Here is an 18,356-nt window from a genome sequence, read left to right as displayed (position 1 = left end):
TGTCATGAGACTTGGTCAGAATGCTTGTCTAGGTAATTGTTTGGATGAGTTTGATAAGTCAGGTGAGCGATCTAGGGCCATCATGGCCCTCTTGTTTAAACAAATCTGTTGTGGTGAAATTCTTATTGCAAATTAGAATAAGACAGGTCAGCGACCTATGAATTACATAATCTATAAAATATAATCTAATTTTTTTATTTTTTTTTTATAAATGCGAAATCCTTATTTAGCATGTGGTAATTTTCACTTATGTAAGTATTTTTCAAAAAACACTTGAATAAATAAGAGCTGTCACAGGAGACAGCGAGGCTCGACTCATTTAATACTGGACACAGTAAATGACGACAAAATTATGAAAAAATATGATATATTTATATATCAGTATCAAGCACCACTCAGATGCTCAGTATTTTTGCACCACATTATATGAATGTGACCATATATAAAAACTAAACAGATATTGCTATATGAAATCTGAAGTCAATTCTTTCAGTAACAAAAATGAATAGAGCAAAAAGTGTATTAAGTAAAAAAGTTTTTACTGTAAAATTAAGAGTTCAAAGAGAAAATAACTCTTAAGATGATAGAGTTATGACCCTTTGTCATAAATAATGTAATGACAAAAACAAGTATCTTAAGTCTACAGTAGATACCATTTATATTAAGAAATATAATACTTAAAACATATACATTTTTCATATAAACGAGATAGCATAACACATTGATTATAAATCTTATCACATATTGAAAAGCTGCTGATAACAAACTTTTTTTTGAAATTTGAATTAAATTTCTGAGGTAATAAAGAAGTTACAGAAAATAAGGAAAATTATGAGTTTAAAGATAATTCGAAATACTGATGATAGAGTTATAAACCTTTCATATTATTATTATTGTATGGAAGTATGAAACTTAAATCTAAAGTTTAAAGTATAAAGAAGTAAAGAAGCAAAAAATACGAACAACAAAACATTTTTATAACCAAAAAAATCCACGTTCAAGGAGGAATAATTTTGGAAATATTCATGCTAGAGTTATGACCGAGCCTGCGACATTTTCAATTGTGCCTTGTTGGGCTTTCTTTGGGGATTCAGTTGTTTTTTCTTTTTTATTTTATGAATCTTGCCACACATGATGTGGAAATAGATACTTTAAGAAATGAAGAACTTAAAAAAGTTTAAAAAAATAAAAACATTTTCAACATAATTTCTTGATTTGAAGTTGATCCCTTCAGAAATAAAGAAGTCAGAGTAAAATTATTTTTAACGAACATTTTAAGTTCCAGGGGAGATAATTCGGAAAATATTTCTTCTTGAGATTTGAGCTTTGTAACATATTATAAAGTTGAAATTCTATTCCAAACAATTGTTGTGTCCGTATGATAAATTTTCATTAATTAATAACAAAGCTATAGCTCTTTTGGTACATTCTTGGCTATTTTCTAAGTTAAAAGGGCATAATTCTGTCACACTAACTATCGTAGTTATAAATCTTGATATAGATACGGGAACTGTAATATTGCATTTATGTTTCAAATTTTAAGTAATAACCTTAATTATAGCATAAAATCGGCTATTTTTCCCTATTTTGCCCATGTTATACCGGGACCAAAACCATGTGTTAACATAGTCACGCGCTCTTGTTATAGCCCAGTTTTACCTATGCGCAATACATACAGGGCCCAGTAAACAAACAAAATAAATGACGATTTGGCCTTGTTGTCCAAAGAGTCATGCGCTTTGTTATATTGAAATTATTGATTCGAGGGCATCAATCGCATAAGTAACGGCGAGCAGCATTCAAGTAACTATGCCGGAAATACGGCGTATAGACATCGCCGCTAATCTTAGTTGTCGCCCTTTCTAAGAAACGGACCGTTGTCAATGTAAACAAACCCTCCGAGTAACTTACAAAACAAGATAACACAAAATGAATATGAGAAAATGTTGTTTTATTGATGTTTATATTGATAAATGCTCTTAATATTTCTTTGAGAGAATAATGTTTAGTGCCTGATTTTTTATAAACTTGTGTGCTTGAAAAAAACCGATTCTGATGTCATTGATCATTTTTCTACCGTCAATCAGAAATAATTTTAGGAATTTCTGACGGTCATGTTCTGTCTTGTGTAGAGTAATTTAATGTGTATATTTTCTTAAGTTAATAAATCTCCAATATTAAGCTTTGTTAAATCAATTAAAATTCGAAATTTCGTTCGGTTCTGGGCATTTGTATTTCCAAAGATGTTGGCCCGGCCCCGGAAAAATAAAACGCATACGTAAAACATGTAGAATTGGATAAATACCATCCAAGCACAAGGATTTAATATATGTGTTTTGTATTAAATCGACATCATGAATCTGTTTTAAAATTTTATGATATAATAACGTTAACGCACGTTTATTTCGTGTAATAAAGTCTGCAGAGTCCCTCGGAACTGTTGGAGCCCTCGCCATACCGGGCTCGGGTACCAACCATTCCTCGGGACTCTGCAGACGTTATAACACGGAAAAACGTGCGTTAACCCTATAATATAGTTCTTCGCGTTCCTGAGATGGTATTATAATAAGTTACCGCAAACAAATAAATAAATAAATAAATAGATAAAAATAATTTGAAAGTCTAATACATTTAAGACTCAAAATCAATATACTCGTAGTATATAATGTTTAAAATATATTCCATAGGATTGTTGTGTCAAACTCTGAAGAAATTTTATTCATTTATAACAAAGCTATGGCTAATTTTGGTACATTCTTAGTTAAGTTCTAACTTCAAAAGAGGCATACTTCTGTCAAACTAACTATCAGATTTATTAATCTGTACAAAGTTACTTGAACTGTGATATTGCAATGATGTTTAAAGTTTCAGGTCAATACCTTAAAAAGTTTTTTTAGATAGCGGGACGCGACGAGACAAAGTGATTCCTATATATACCCCCCCCCCCCCCCCCAAAAAAACAAAAACTATTTCTTTGTGGGGTATTCATAATTTGCAGAAAATGAATACACAAAGACGTTTTATTAATTGCCACTAGCGCTGCTAATGTAAGAAACTGCTCCTTGTCAACATGACTTGAATTTTTCAACCATTTCGTCCTATCTAACATGGTGATTGAGTTGTTGTAAAATGATTAATAACATAATCTGTTGTGTCATTTCTTCAAAATAATGTAGTCGCTGTGACAGTATACTGTTAAAATAATGAATATATATCCAAACAAGGCTTTAAGTGTTCTCTTATAAATGAAAAGATAATAAATCAGAAATTCTTTTTCTAACATTCGGAAAAAACGTTAATGTAAAGTAAGCAAGTGAACAATTGATGTCTTATAAGTCTAAAATCTGACTTACTCGATCAGTGCAATGTCGTTCTTGCAATATGTGTGATTCTGGGAGTCCAGAAATACATAATAACTCAGCGCTGCATTCCTTCCAGACATGGTTCATTTCCCGAAAGTAACTCAGTTTCGAAGAAAGTGTTGTGTATGCATAGTGTACATTTATAAGTGCGACATACAATGGTAGCTCATTAGCATCGTCCCTGTTGATTATTGTCATTTCCTGCTTGATCATATCACATACAACCTGTCACATATTTAAAAAAGGATATTTGTTGTAAATGATATCACCCGGCGTTAGACATAAATGACTTGACATTAGCGCTTTTGCACTCAAAGTAAATAAAATAGAAGGGAATAATGATAAAAACAATACTATTGAAAAGTGCCTATAATAATACTGAACTGTATTTAAGAGCAGATAAACACAAATATGAAAGTCAGGATTAAAGTAGATGTATGTGTATTGAAAGAGTATAAGATTATGATTTTTGTTAATAAAATATTGCTGAGGGTTTATTCAAAAAATGCGGAAGGGGTCGCCCAACAAAATCACAAATTAAGATTGGTATGATCAACTTCAGCATTTAGGCTACCTAGAATCTTTGGCACACGGAACAGATCAGCGGATTGATTTCGGCTTATAGAATGTTGTTTCATTTCTGAATTAAGGCTTATCTTAAATGAATGACGTTTGATATTGCAATAGGGTGACGTCTAACACGCCGGTCTAATTTATTTCAAGGGTGTTCGACGGAATTTAGATGAGGGCTTTTAGCAGGTAAGTCATGGATAAATGCACTGCTATTGGCACGGAGAAAATTGACATTGCCCATAGTCATATGTATTGTGGCAGTATTATGTTTTAAATATTGATAATGACATCATATGAAACAGTGGGATAACATGCCTCAAAAGAATTTCATCTGGATAGCGTTGGACATTCAAGTAACTATCGATGACAACGAGTATGAAAGCCATGTACAATGCCTGCCCTTGACCAATACAGAACGCCTAAACCCAAACGATCTCGTTCAAGCACGTAGCAGACCGCATAAAGCTAATTTCTCCTACGGTTTATTCGAACCCTGCCATCAGCCTGATGAATCGATAACCTCGACTCGTCAGATAAAAGAACGCTATTTCATTGTTGTCTTAGCCAGCGTTGGTGTAAACGTGCCCAATAAACAGTATTTACGCGGCGACGTATATATATATATATGTGTGTGTGTGTGTGTGTGTGTGCGTGTGTGCGTGTGTGCGTGCCTGCGTGCCTGCGTGCGTGCGTGTGTGTGAAATAACATTTAAGCAATTAAAAAACAACATTTCCTAGAAATGGCTCCAGACAGATGGACGGACAACGTCATTTTAATACCCTATTTCTTAATTAATCGGCGGGGAAAAACAAAAGAGAGTATGTTGCAAGACTTCGAAAAGAAAACAATATGGTTTATTGTGTAAACATTGTGGCTTTATACTGTAAAAGAAAATGAACCATAATACTGTTGTTTATTTCTTAATGCGTTTAATTCATGCTACCAAAACAGAGGTATGTTTTTATTCAAAATCAAAAATGGTGTTCTTACAGTTAATCTGAATTCCTATCAAGTATAAAATTAATGGATTTCATTTCGGTTACTTTATTTCTTATATAATCATTACAGAAACAAAAGAACTGAAAAAAAGCTCAGTAAACTATATTTAATATACAAAGCTTCTAATGCCACACTTCAATCCATTTGTATACGTACAGTCATTTCTTCATCTTCTCTCGATGAATAAATCATGTTAACAAAGTCAACAATGTAACAATCAATAGCTTGTTCATGATTCTCCGATGGGACGGTCGATAGCTCTTCCATGATCGGCGAGTCCCCGAAAACTGCCCTGCTTGCAGTACCTTACAAAGATTTTTTAAAATGTAACAATAAAGAGATAATGCACACTTCAGAAAGACAAAATAGTTCCTGATTGTATTCAAAGGCTTTCAATATATCATTCATCGATCAATTTATTACATTTGGTTTCTCGTCGCGAACAAAACGATTTTTTAATGTGATTAAATAGGTGTTTATTATTGTAGATTTGAAACAACATTTTTCTATAAGCTATAAATAAATCAATAACCATGTCCAAAGCAATATTGTACTACCTTGAATGGAAAAGTAGTCCAATAAAAATCAAACAAGGAAAGTTTACCTAAATTTAATTTCGTCAATTTACAAAAAGAAATTACTTCTTATCTATCAGTTAATGAGAAAATTACAAGAGCCGGTTGAACCGGGTGATGCTCCCCGACTAGGTTTTGGACACAAAAAAGTATATCTTTTGTAGTTTCAGAGTAATGTCCAAGACAAAGTTCAAAGTGTGATAATTCCAAACTTGGGCAAGGCAGAGTTACTGGTCTCTACTCTGCACTTCTACTCAATGAGATCTATCTACAGGACTTGCGCCAGGCACGTCATCTCAATATGGTGATCATTTCTGTGAAAAAGTTTTTAAATCCGACTTTAAATAAAAAAGTAATGGGCCGGTTACAATTTTGCTGCAAAGTCATGCTGTGACCTTGACCTTCAAGGTAGCGACCCTATTGTTGCGCGCGACACATTCTCTCAATATCTTGATCATTTATGTGAAATAGTTTAAAAATCCGACTTCAAATAACGGAGTTGTAGGCCGGACACGATTTTGCTGCAAGGCCATGCTGTGACCTTGACCTTTAAGGTAGAGACCCAAATGTTGCGCGCGACACGTCGTCTCCATATGGTGTTATTTTTGTGAAATAGTTGTTAAATCCGACTTCAAATAACGAAGTTATGGGCCAGATACAATTTTGCTGCAAGGTCATGCTGAGACCTTGACCTTCAAGGTAGCGACCCAAATTTCCGCGCGACACGTTGTCTCAATATGGTGATCATTTTCTGTGAAATATTTGTAAAATCAGACTTCCAATAACTAAGTTATGGGCCGGACACAATTTTCCTGCAAGGTCATGCTGTGACCTTGACCTTTAAGGTAGCGACCCAAATTTGCGCGCGACACGACATCTTAATATGGTGATCGTTTCTGTGAAATAGTTGTTAAATCCGACTTCAAATAACGAAGTTATGGGCCGGACACGAATTCGGGACGTACGTACGTACGGACGGACGGACGGGTGGACAGACGGTGCGATTTGAATATGCCTCCCTTCAGGGGCATAAAAAGGGGATTTTGAAAATTAACTTCACTTTTTATGTTAAAAATACAATATAAGAAATAAATGAGACTACATGTATATCTTTTTTTCAGTCTATATAACTACAATACTACATATCATTATATACATTGTTGTTGTTAAACATAATTCTCAAGACATGTTTGTCGGAAACATGAACAAATCACAACCAATGAATTGTTGAGCGATTGGTCTTTTGGTTTCTTTTTCATAATGTAAATGCCATAAAATGAGATAATCGCACCTTCGAAATACAGGCAAGTATATATTACAATAATTAAGTAGACATGTATAATAGTATCGCCAATAAAAATCTGGAAACGAAGGGAAATAAAACATACATGTGTTTCACACTGAAAAAAAACTATATCCTTACAAATTTATAGAATTTGTAGATATGAATGACACGCAACGCAAGCGCGCGTTATTATCATAATTCCTTCACTTTTGTCTGGGACTTAATTTAATATAAACAAGATATGTTTGTAAAACATGTATGCCCCCTATCAGCAGCCAATTAGTCATGTGATAAGGTTATTATGCATGACTTCTGACCCAGTGATCAAACAATTAATAAGGGTTATAAAGTATCTACTGGTCATGACCTTGACCTTTGACCCCTTGACCCAAAACTCAATAGGGGTCATCTGCTGGTCACGACCAATCATCATACAAAGTTTGAAGTTCCTAGGCCTAGGTGTTTTTAGTAAATTGATCAGAAACCGTTTTTACCTACAAGGTCAATGTGACCTTGACCTTTGACCCAAAAACCAATAGGGGTCATCTGCTGGTCATGACCAATCACCATCCCAAGTTTTAAGTTCCTAGGCCTAAGGGTTCTCTTATTATTGATCAGAAACCGTTTTGACATACAAGGTCAATGTGACCTTGACCTTTGACCCCAAAATCAATAGGGGTCATCTGCTGGTCATGACCAATCACCATGCCAAGTTTGAAGTTCCTAGGCCGAAGCGTTCTTTAGTTATTGATCAGAAACCGTTTCTACTTACAAGTCATTGTGACCTTGACCTTTGACCCCTTGATCCAAAATCAATAGGAGTAATCTGCTGGTCATGACAAATCACCATACCAAGTTTGAAGTTCCTAGGCCTAAGCGTTCTTGAGTTATTGATCAGAAACCGTTTTTACTTACAAGGTCAATGTGACCTTGACCTTTGACCCCTTCACCTAAAACTCAATAGGGGTCATCTGCTGGTCATGACCAATCATCACACAAAGTTTGAAGTTCCTAGGCCTAAGCGTTTTTTAGTTAATTGATAGGAAACCGTTTTTACCTACAAGGTCAATGTGACCTTGACCTTTGACCCCTTGACCCCAAAATCAATAGGTCATCTGCTGGTCATGACCAATCACCATACCAAGTTTGAAGTTCCTAGGCCTAAGGGTTCTTTAGTTATTGATCGGAAACCGTTTTTACCTAAGAGGCCAATGTGACCTTGACCTTTGACCCCTTGACCCCAAAATCATTAGGGGTCATCTACTGATCATGACCAATCACCATCTCAAGTTTGAAGTCCCTAGGCCTAAGGATTCTTTCAATATTGATCGAAAACCGTTTTTACCTACAAGGTCAATGTGACCTTGACCTTTGACCCCTTAAAGCCAAAAATCAATAGGGGTCATCTGATTGGTCATAACCAATCACCATACCAAGTTTGAAGTTCCTAGGCCTAAGGGTTCTTTTGTTATTGATCAGAAACCGTTTTTACTTACAAGGTCAATGTGACCTTGACCTTTGACCCCTTGACCCCAAAATCAATAGGGGTCATCTACTGATCATGACCAATCACCATACCAAGTTTGAAGTTCCTACACCTTAAGGTTCTTTAGTTATTGATCGGAAACCGTTTTTGCTTTCAAGGTCAATGTGACCTTGACCTTTGACCCCTTGACCCCAAAATCAATAGGGGTCATCTACTGATCATGACCAATCACCATACCAAGTTTGAAGTTCCTAGGCCTTAAGGTTCTTTAGTTATTGATCGGAAACCGTTTTTGCTTACAAGGTCAATGTGACCTTGACCTTTGACGCCTTGACCCCAAAATCAATAGGGGTCATCTACTGATCATGACCAATCACCATACCAAGTTTGAAGTTCCTAGGCCTTAAGGTTCTTTAGTTATTGATCGGAAACCGTTTTTGCTTAAAAGGTCAATGTGACCTTGACCTTTGACCCTTGACCCCAAAATCAATAGGGGTCATCTACTGATCATGACCAATCACCATACCAAGTTTGAAGTTCCTACGCCTTAAGGTTCTTTAGTTATTGATCGGAAACCGTTTTTGCTTTCAAGGTCAATGTGACCTTGACCTTTGACCCCTTGACCCCAAAATCAATAGGGGTCATCTACTGGTCATGACCAATCACCATACCAAGTTTGAAGTTCCTAGGCCTAAGGGTTCTTTAGTTATCACTCGGAAACCATTTGGTCTACGGACCGACGGACCGACAGACCGACGGACCGACGGACCGACAAGTGCAAAGCAATATACCCCCTTTTCTTCGAAATGGGGGCATAATTATGTCCAAGCTTTAAAAGATATATACAATGTATACTATTACGGTTGTGTAACATAAAATTAAACTAATTGAAAACAATGCCAATTTGTTGTTGTTTCCCTTTTTCAAACCTTTGTTTTGATCTTTAAAGGAAAATATTTAAAATATTTGCTATCTGCCTTAAACTATTTCTTGAAATATCTTACTGGCCTTCTGTACAAACATTGAAATGTCTTACCCACTAGGGGTCAAAAAGTCATGTTAAAAGGGGTCTTTAAGTCAAGGGGTCTAGAAGTCATCTTAATATCCTAAGGGGTCGAGACGTCAAGGGATCTAAGTATCTTACTTGCAGCCCTGTATTGTTGTCCTACAATCTTAACACTTTTATCCTTATATTCATATTGTTAGTAATGGACAGTTCCACAGTTAGGAGGCTGAACAAGTTCATTAAATAAATTCAGCAATCTAAAAGTTTATTCAGTTATTTATTGTGTGGCCCATTGTGATTCATAATTTCAACAAGTTTAGAATTTTATACAGCTTATGCAGCTGACAAGAGATGTAAGAGAAGTCTTTGTAGATAACCTTCACCTCACAAACGCAATAAAATTCAGCTAGTAAATTTTAACTTTTCATTAGGTTAACGTTGTTGTTTGTTTACATTTCTCTAAAAGAATTTCATTTCTTTGTGACAGTTATTGTCTTAGATGAACCAGCTCACTTACAAAATGTAAAAAAAAATAGTAGTACAAAATGCGCTTACCATCAATTTGACCTAGGAACGTTGAATCACATTTCAGTATTTCAGATATTTTCCTGTATATCAACCATGAAAACGGCATCTTACTTTGAAAGATATATCCCTCAAATCCGGTACCATAGACAATAAAATCTGCCTGTTCAGTGTCTTTGCTTTCTCTAACAACATCCTGGTACTGTTTGAAATAGTCATTTAACGTTCAAGTGTACGAAAGACCGGTAAGGACATTTCAACTTCATGAACTCCCGATTACAGTTACATGAATTCTCGATTTCAACTTCACGAATTCACGATTTCAACTTCATGAATTCATGATTTTAATCACGATTTCAACTTCATGAACTCACGATTTCAACTTCATGAATTCAACTTCGTGAATTCACGATTTCAACTTTGTGAATTCACGATTTCAACTTCACGAAAGTTGAAATCGTGAATTCACGAAGTTGAATTTGTGAAGTTGAAATCGTGAATTCGTGAATTACGTATGTTGAAAACGGGAATTCACGAAGTTTAAATTGTGAATTCATGAAGATGAAATCGGGAATTCATGAAGTTGAAATGGCCCTACCGGTCTTTCGTACAAGTGTCTATACTGATCATTATATATATGACTTTATAAATTTACATTTAACGCCATGAATCACGACAAATATCAAGGCATGAAAAGTTTTACCGTTTCACTATATGTTTGATACGATATCATATCTATTGCGTCTCTGCAAACGGATCAAGATATTGTCCGTTGTCACCAGTAGTACTAGTTACTGGTTATTTAATTGACTTTGCAATTCTGAACTCCAAAATTGAGTTAACAATAGCTTCTAATTATAGGCAACATAATTTCTTCCATTTTCAATTAATCGCAATCTTTATTGCTTTATTCGTGTCTTAAGTTTGCATAAATAAATTATTAACTATGCATTTATAATTATACTTGTGTAATATATGTACATGTATTACTCTTAAATTAAATTCTTAAATATCGTAAAAACACATGATTCGGTATTGAATAAAAACATGTGTACTTAGCATTTTGAACGGTAGAATAATGTTCACCTCCTTTAGGTATATTTTCATTTGACTACCGATACCAATAAATAAGAAAATGTTTTCATTACTGCTATGTAAAATCAATAGCTACAATAAAAATATAATCATATTCACCGTTAAATCAAATATTTCATGTCTGTTTAGCATTCTTATCCAAAGATTAAATTGCCAAGTGTCTCTTTCCCCAAGTATGTTTATGTTCTTATTTGTATCCAGCACAGCAATAAGTCCCGCCAATATTGGTGAAAGTTCGTTTTCAAATATCTGCAGACAAGCTCGTCTATCATATAAAATGACACAATAAATACTAAGATTATATCCAGGCCGCCGCAAAAACACATTTGTTTTGTTTGTTTTTTACACTTTATTTATACGAGGATTGATCAAAAAAGTTCTCAGGCACAATGTACTTCCGGTAGTTAAAGAACCCAACTAATGGTCTTACTTTTCAAAATTATCGCCCTCTTTATCAATGCATTTTGCCCACCTGTGCTCCAACTTGTTTAATCCTTCAAAATAGAACTCCATATTTTGGTCCTCAAAGAACTCATTGCCCACCTCCATGACACCTTCATTGCCTACCACGTCTACCATGAAAATTGGTTTTTCAGTTTCGAAAACAGGTAAAAGTCAGAGGGAGCCAAATCAAGAGGGGGATATGGGGAGCAGAATGCCTTGAGTCGGTTTGCCCCCTTTACGCGCGATTTCTTGACGCAGACGTCTGAATGCGTCTGCATAGTACGTACTGGTACGACCTTGCTCAAGATAGTCAATTATTATAATCCTCTGACTACCCAAAAAGGAAAGCCATCACCTTCCTTGTGATGGCACCTTCTTGAATTTCTTCAGAGGGGATGAGCCAGGGTGCTTCCACTGCAAGCTGTTTTTTGGATTTTGAATCGAAGTGATGCACCCATATTTCACCTGAGATACGATCCGGTAGATAAAATCAGGTTCATCCTCGTAGTGAGACACAAGAAATCTTGAAATGTCAAGCCTGGTCCGTTTCTGGTCGCCAGTCAACTGTCTGGGGATCCATCACCTTTGACATGCCATAGACAAGTCAGAATTTCCTGAACTGAACAAAAGCTTATACCCACTTCCCCCAGCAATGCTTTGCAGGTCTTGCCTTCTGTCGCACATGACCAGATCGTGCACAGCTTCGGCAGTTTCATCGTTTGTGGCCTCTTTTGATGGCTCAGGACGCTCATCATCTCCAATGCAATCCCTGCACCTCTTAAATTCAGAAGCCCATTTTTTCACAGTGCTATGGGAAATCTTTCCCAAGTGTATCCATGAAGTCTTCATTGATTCCCATTTTGGACAACCCTTTCTTACAGAGGTACTTCATGACTTCAATAGGATATCTGTATCGATGTGTGGTGTGTAAATGTCAGTGTAGTGGCTAGACGTATATCGGGCCGAGAACTTTTTGACCATACCTCGTATATATTACATAAACGATATGTTTCTTAATATTACTATATAAAATATAGCTATACCATTCGAATTAATTTAAGTCTTACTTTTTTAATTGAAATGGCATATAACCTGTACTTTTATAAAGTATCGTTTATGGTTATTAAAGATTCGTTTTTGAAGAAACATAATGATTAACAAGAGCCATGTCAACATGGCCATCCCCCGCCGAATGTGTTTACTCATTGGAAGAATGTATATGTAGTAGAGCAGAATAATTCTATTTTAAGAGGTCTTTTGGAAATGAAAACTGATGGCTGAAGTTATTACAGATTTGAAACCTATGTGAATACTGATGGCTGAAAATAACAAAGGGCATTAACTTAAAGATAATGCAGGGTAGGTTATCATTCTTGTGTGCTCCACCCCTTCTCAGTAAAATCTATCCAGCTATGAAGTTTCAAGTTGATACCTCAAATACTTTTTGAGATAAGCTCCCGACAAAATAGTATGAAAAATAACAAAGGGCAATAACTCAAATATTGTATAGGGAAGAGTTATCTTTCTTGTGCACAGCATTCCTCCTCAATAAGATCTATCCACCTATGACATTTCATGTTGACATCTTAAACACTTTTGAGTTATGCTCCACTCGGGTGAATAAATAGGTATGAAAAATAACAAAGGGCAATAACTCAAAAATTATGAAAGGTAAAGTTATCATTCTTGTGCACTGCACACCTCCTGAGTGAGATCTATGCACCTATGAAGTTTCATGTTGATATCTCAAAGGCCTTTTGAGTTATGCTCTGGACAAAAATTAATTTTGAAAAATAACAAAGGGCTCAAAAATCATGCAGGGTAGAGTTATCATTCTTGTGCACTGCACTCCTCCTCAATGAGATCAATCCACTCATGAAGTTTCAAGTTGATACCTCCAATACTTGTTGAGATAAGCTCTCGACAAAATAGTATGTAAAAACCAAAGGGCAATAACTCAAAAATTATATAGGGAAAAGTTATCATTTTTGCACTCAGCATTCCACCTCAATTAGATCTATCCACCTATGATATTTCATGTTGACATCTTAAACACTTTTTGAGTAATGCTCCACTCTGGTGAAAAATTAAGTATGAAAGTAACACAGGGCAATAACTCAAAAATCATGAAAAGTAGAGTTATCATTCTTATGCACTGCACACCTCCTGGGTTAGATCTATGCACCTATGAAGTTTCATGTTGATATTTCAAAGGTTTTTTGAGTTTTGCTCTGGACAAAAATTAATTTTGAAAAATAACAAAGGGCAATAACTAAAAAAATATACAGGGTAGAGTTATCATTCTTGAGCACTGCACTCCTCCTTAATGAGATCCATCCATCTATGAAGTTTCAAATTGATACCTCAAATACTTTTTGAGATAAGCTCCCGACAAAACAGTTTGAAAAAGAACAAAGGGCAATAACTCAAAAAATATATAGGGAAAAGTTATCATTCTTGCGCACAGCATTCCTCCTCAATAAGATCTATCCACCTATGACATTTCATGTTGACATCTCAAACACTTTTTGGGTTATGCTCCACTCAGGTGAAAAATTAAGTATGAAAAATAAGAAAGGGCAATAACTCAAAAATTATGAAAGGTAGAGTTATCATTCTTGTGCACTGCACACTTCCTGAGTGAGATCTATGCACCTATGAAGTTTCATGTTGATATCTCAAAGGCTTTTTGAGTTATGCTCTAGACAGAAATTAATTTTGAAAAATAACAAAGGGCAATAACTCAAAAATTATGCAGGGTAGAGTTATCATTCTTGTGCACTGCACTCCTCCTCAATAGGTCTATCCACCTATGAAGTTTTCAAGTTGATACCTCAAATACTATTTGAGATATGCTCCGGACAAAAATGTCGGACGGAAGATCGGACGGACGGACGGACGGAGACTATTTCTATATCCCCCGCCGCCTTTTCGGCGGGGGATAATAAATAAGTCTGGTGTGTCAATATTAAAGATTTACTTTCTTAAACAGTTACAATTATATGACATTTAGTATAATACATTTACAAGAAAATTAAAACCTTAATGTTCCTGTCTTCTGAATCATGTTGATTGCAGCAGCTTTAAGTGGAAGCCAATTCTGTACTTTTATTGGAAAAGATGAATTCTCTTTCTCTAACAATAGCAAGCCTAGCAATCGTCCAATTCCAATCGCAAAGTCTGAAACACAGATACATTTTAATTTGAATGTAATAAGATTTATAATCATGTTCAGGTCCTTCTTCATTTATACTCTGATATCTATTTGATATTGAATTGTGGTTATCTGCATACAACGTCTAATTTCTTTTATAAAGAAATCTTTTAAATTAACCATAAACTGCCACTGTCATGGCGTGAATACCCCCGCGTACCACTTTATCAGATTCAAAAGTGGTCATTTAAAGCCCAAGGACAACCTTTCAGCCAAATTTGAGTGTAGAAAGCCAGTGCATTGCTACATTATGTATTCTATATGCTTTTAGTGGCAAAAATCAAAATGACTGAAACTGCCATTGCATGACTTTAATACCCCTCCCCCCCCCCCCCATTAATGCAGTGGTGGTGTTTTATGATGAATATATGATAACATTACTATATGCTTCAAATGTGAAAATGTCAAAATCAATACACTGTGGACAGGCATTCAAAAGCATTTGAGCAGACAAGGTTATTGCAGTAAAAGCCCTTGTGACCTTGACCTTTGACACAGTCACCTCAAAACAAACGTAAATACTAAATTTGAAGACTGTTTATCAAAGCATTCTTAAGCAATTGAGTGGACAAGCTTTTTGAACTAAATGCCCCTGTGACCTTGACCTTTTGACCCAGTGACTTCAAAATCAAAAGGGTTTACTTCATGGTAATGATCAACCTCTATGCCAAATATGAAGACTGTTTTTCAAACCATTTATTTAGTAAGTTATTGAGCGAACCAGCTTTTTTAGTCAAGGCTCTTCTGACCTTGACCTTTAACCTAGAGACCTCAAAATCAATAGGGGTCATCTACAAATCATGATCAATCTCAATACCAAATATAAAGACTACGAGTCAAAGTATTCTAAAGCTACTAAGGTTTTTGAAATTAAGGCCCCTGTGACTTTGACCTTTGATCCTGGGACCTCAAAATCAATAGGGGTCATCTACATTGTACTAATCATGACCAATTTCAATTAATATAAAAACTGTGGGCCAAAGGAATCTTTAGTTATTGGGCGGACAAGATTGTTTTAGTCTAGGCCACTGTGACCTTGCCTTTGACCCAGTGATCTCAAATTTAATGGTGGTCATCGAATGGTCATGACCAACCTCCATGCCAAACATGAAGACTGTGGGTCAAAGGATTCTTGAGTTATTTGGCGGACAATATTTTTTAGTCAAGGCCCCTGTGACGTTGACCTCTCACCTGGTAACCTCAAAATCAAAAGGGGTCATCCACTTATCATGAACAATCTCAATACAAAATATGAAGACTGCGGGTCAAAGCAGTATTAAGTTATTGGGCGAACAAGGAAAAACGGAGAGGCAGCCGGATAACCGACCGGCCAATTTTATTCCAGTATACCCTTGTGCGGGGGTATAATAACAATCACAACCTTTTAAAACTTTACAAAATAGATAATTCATCAAATTTTCATACACGTGTTTGTAAACAAACACATAATAACTTCTCTTTATTCAGACGGACGATTAGCAAATGTAATAGGTAGACGACATGTAGACACAACAAAATATTTGAAGAAACACGTGTATATTTTCATTTTATTAAAGTATATGGAAGTATCTCCTGTAGTGATACGTTTGTTCAGAGAAGTACAAAATCTTTAGACCCACAAAACATGTCATGAGCAAATAGGAAACTACCACATCAGTTGGTAATATGTGCGTGTAAACTATAAGTTAATGTTAAACGTTTTTTCCACAAAAAACAACATATAATAAATTTTAAAATTAGATTCATGATTCAAGGATACTACTTTTATTCTAAAAATAATAAATCTAAGAATAGTAATAAAAGGAAAACTTGATTCACTGTATTAATGAAGATGTTTAAAGAACTATTAATACCGGTAGTAGATCTACATGTCTGAAGAATGTTCAGGAACCTTCATTGCCTCTTGTGTGCAATTATTGAAACACACTAATTATTCAAAACTTTTCAGGTAAAGAAAACATGTATTCATTCCTATTTTTTGATTTCGTAGTTGTTTTTTAAGAATAAATATGATGTTAATGTTAAGTTTAACTCTGTTTTTTTCTGTTCCTATCTTTGGCCTTGACAATAATATAAAACAACTAGAAATGTGTCCATAGGACACGGATGCCCCCACACGCCACTGTTCTGTCAATCTTATGACTCTAGGTCAAATATTTTTTGGACTACATGTGCCACAAGTTGAAAACTAAAAATCAACAAAGGGCCATAATTCTGTTAAATTTGGTCGCAGCAAAAATTCCTTCCTTTACTACCGTCTACACATTAAGGTTGTTAATCCCTGGAAGTTTAAGCAAAATCTGCCTTCCGGTTTAAGAGGAGTTGCATTCACAAAATTTCTACATAGTATATAGTGAAAAAATCAACAAAGGGCCATAATTCTGTAAAATTTGGTCGCTGCAAAAATTCCTTCCTTTACTACCATTTTCACCTTAAGGTTATTCATCCCTGTAAGTTTAAGCAAAACCTGCCATCCGGTTTAAGAGGAGTTGCGTTTACAAAATTTCTACATAGTATATAGTGAAAAAATCAACAAAGGACCATAATTCTGTTAAATTTGGTCGCAGCAAAAATTCCTTACTTTACTGCCATCTACACACTAAGGTTGTTAATCCCTGGAAGTTTAAGCAAAATCTGCCATCCGGTTTAAGAGGAGTTGCGTTCACAAGATTTCGGGACGTACGGACGGACGGACAAGTGCAACGCTATATGCTCCCACATTGTGGGGGCATAAAAATGTGATTAGTGAAAATGGTTACTTTATTCTGGCATTTCTTAATTAAAGCGATATGAATAAAAAATGATTGATCATATAAAAGTACTAAATAAATTTAATTTTCTAAATTTTTTAAGCATTCACCATCTGTTTGCTGAAGACAACTCAAAATTAGAGATATCCTGTTTGTAATTCCAATACCACCTTCACCGGTGTCTTGCACCATTGACATTGCTCTTTGCACACACATAGGCAGAATTTGTTTCAAGTCTACAGATCTGTATGATAAAAAATATGATTAAATTCGTAGAAATTACACATCATTAGTACAGGAACATGACTACCATTCGTTCCAATTAAAATACATATAAACAAACTTTATTAAAAATCCTGTATGTTGTGAATAAAGTGGTAACATTTACGTGTATAAATATGTATATAATTATGCTTCTTATGCAATTTAAAAGCATTCAAGGATATGTTAAATATGTTCTGCAAATGATTAAAGGCATTACATGTAATCAATAAAGTATATGCATTCATTTCTTATTGAAACATTTGGCTTCGACTTTATAGAAAAAAATGTGAATTACCTCCCTTTATTTACATGAATGATAAATTCGGTAATATCTTTACAAATAATGTTTTTTGGAACTTATAATATTGATAAATCATTCATTTTAACATCATATGTATGATATAAAACCAATACAAAAAGCTGCGTTACAGGATTTTTACAACAACAAACTGCAGCTTTAACATAAAATATTATTTTATAAAAGATCATTCGGATAATTTTAAAGTATGTCCTTACTTTATTTCATCTGAGATAATGCTGCTTTTACTGTTTGTATCTGGGGATAACGCTGGGTTTGTCTCATTGTCTTGAGTTGTTTTAGTGTCAATTACTTTTTTTGACTTCTTTATAGCTCCACCGATTAACGTTCCTATACTTTTCTCTTGCATTTGTGGTATATCTGGCATAGCATTACTTACGCTGTATAAGTGGTCAATGTGAACGGAATGCCATTCACCACACTAAAATGAAAAATATGCATACTTAATGTTGTATTTG

General features: G+C 35.0%; 1 protein-coding gene across 1 annotated transcript; it reads right to left on the bottom strand.

Moving 5' to 3' along the window:
- Window positions 1–5,070: 5,070 nt before the first annotated feature.
- LOC132717591 (E3 ubiquitin-protein ligase rnf213-alpha-like) lies at window positions 5,071–17,553 on the bottom strand. Its single transcript, XM_060701084.1, has 5 exons — window positions 17,426–17,553; window positions 14,393–14,531; window positions 11,007–11,172; window positions 9,843–10,014; window positions 5,071–5,240 (listed from the first exon to the last, which is right to left on the bottom strand). Exons 1-5 carry the CDS (start codon window positions 17,529–17,531, stop codon window positions 5,071–5,073), a joined length of 753 nt encoding a protein of 250 aa, XP_060557067.1. The 5' UTR covers window positions 17,532–17,553.
- Window positions 17,554–18,356: the final 803 nt, after the last annotated feature.

The sequence above is a fragment of the Ruditapes philippinarum genome, unplaced genomic scaffold (genome assembly GCF_026571515.1).
Source record: "Ruditapes philippinarum isolate M1 unplaced genomic scaffold, ASM2657151v2 ctg2134_1_1_1_1, whole genome shotgun sequence".
Classification (NCBI taxonomy): Eukaryota; Metazoa; Mollusca; class Bivalvia; order Venerida; family Veneridae; genus Ruditapes; species Ruditapes philippinarum.
This window is presented reverse-complemented; position numbering and strand designations above follow the sequence as displayed.

Bases quoted from the DNA above. Each gene is read 5' to 3' on its own strand.
- LOC132717591 (XM_060701084.1), bottom strand. From the start codon at position 17,531: ATGTGTGTGCAAAGAGCAATGTCAATGGTGCAAGACACCGGTGAAGGT. The intron at 11,173-14,392 runs GTTTTAATTTTC...TTTATATGATAG, and splicing joins CAGAAGACAGGAACATTAAG to ACGAGCTTGTCTGCAGATAT. The intron at 10,015-11,006 runs GTGAATATGATT...TATTTCAAACAG, and splicing joins ATGAAATATTTGATTTAACG to TACCAGGATGTTGTTAGAGA.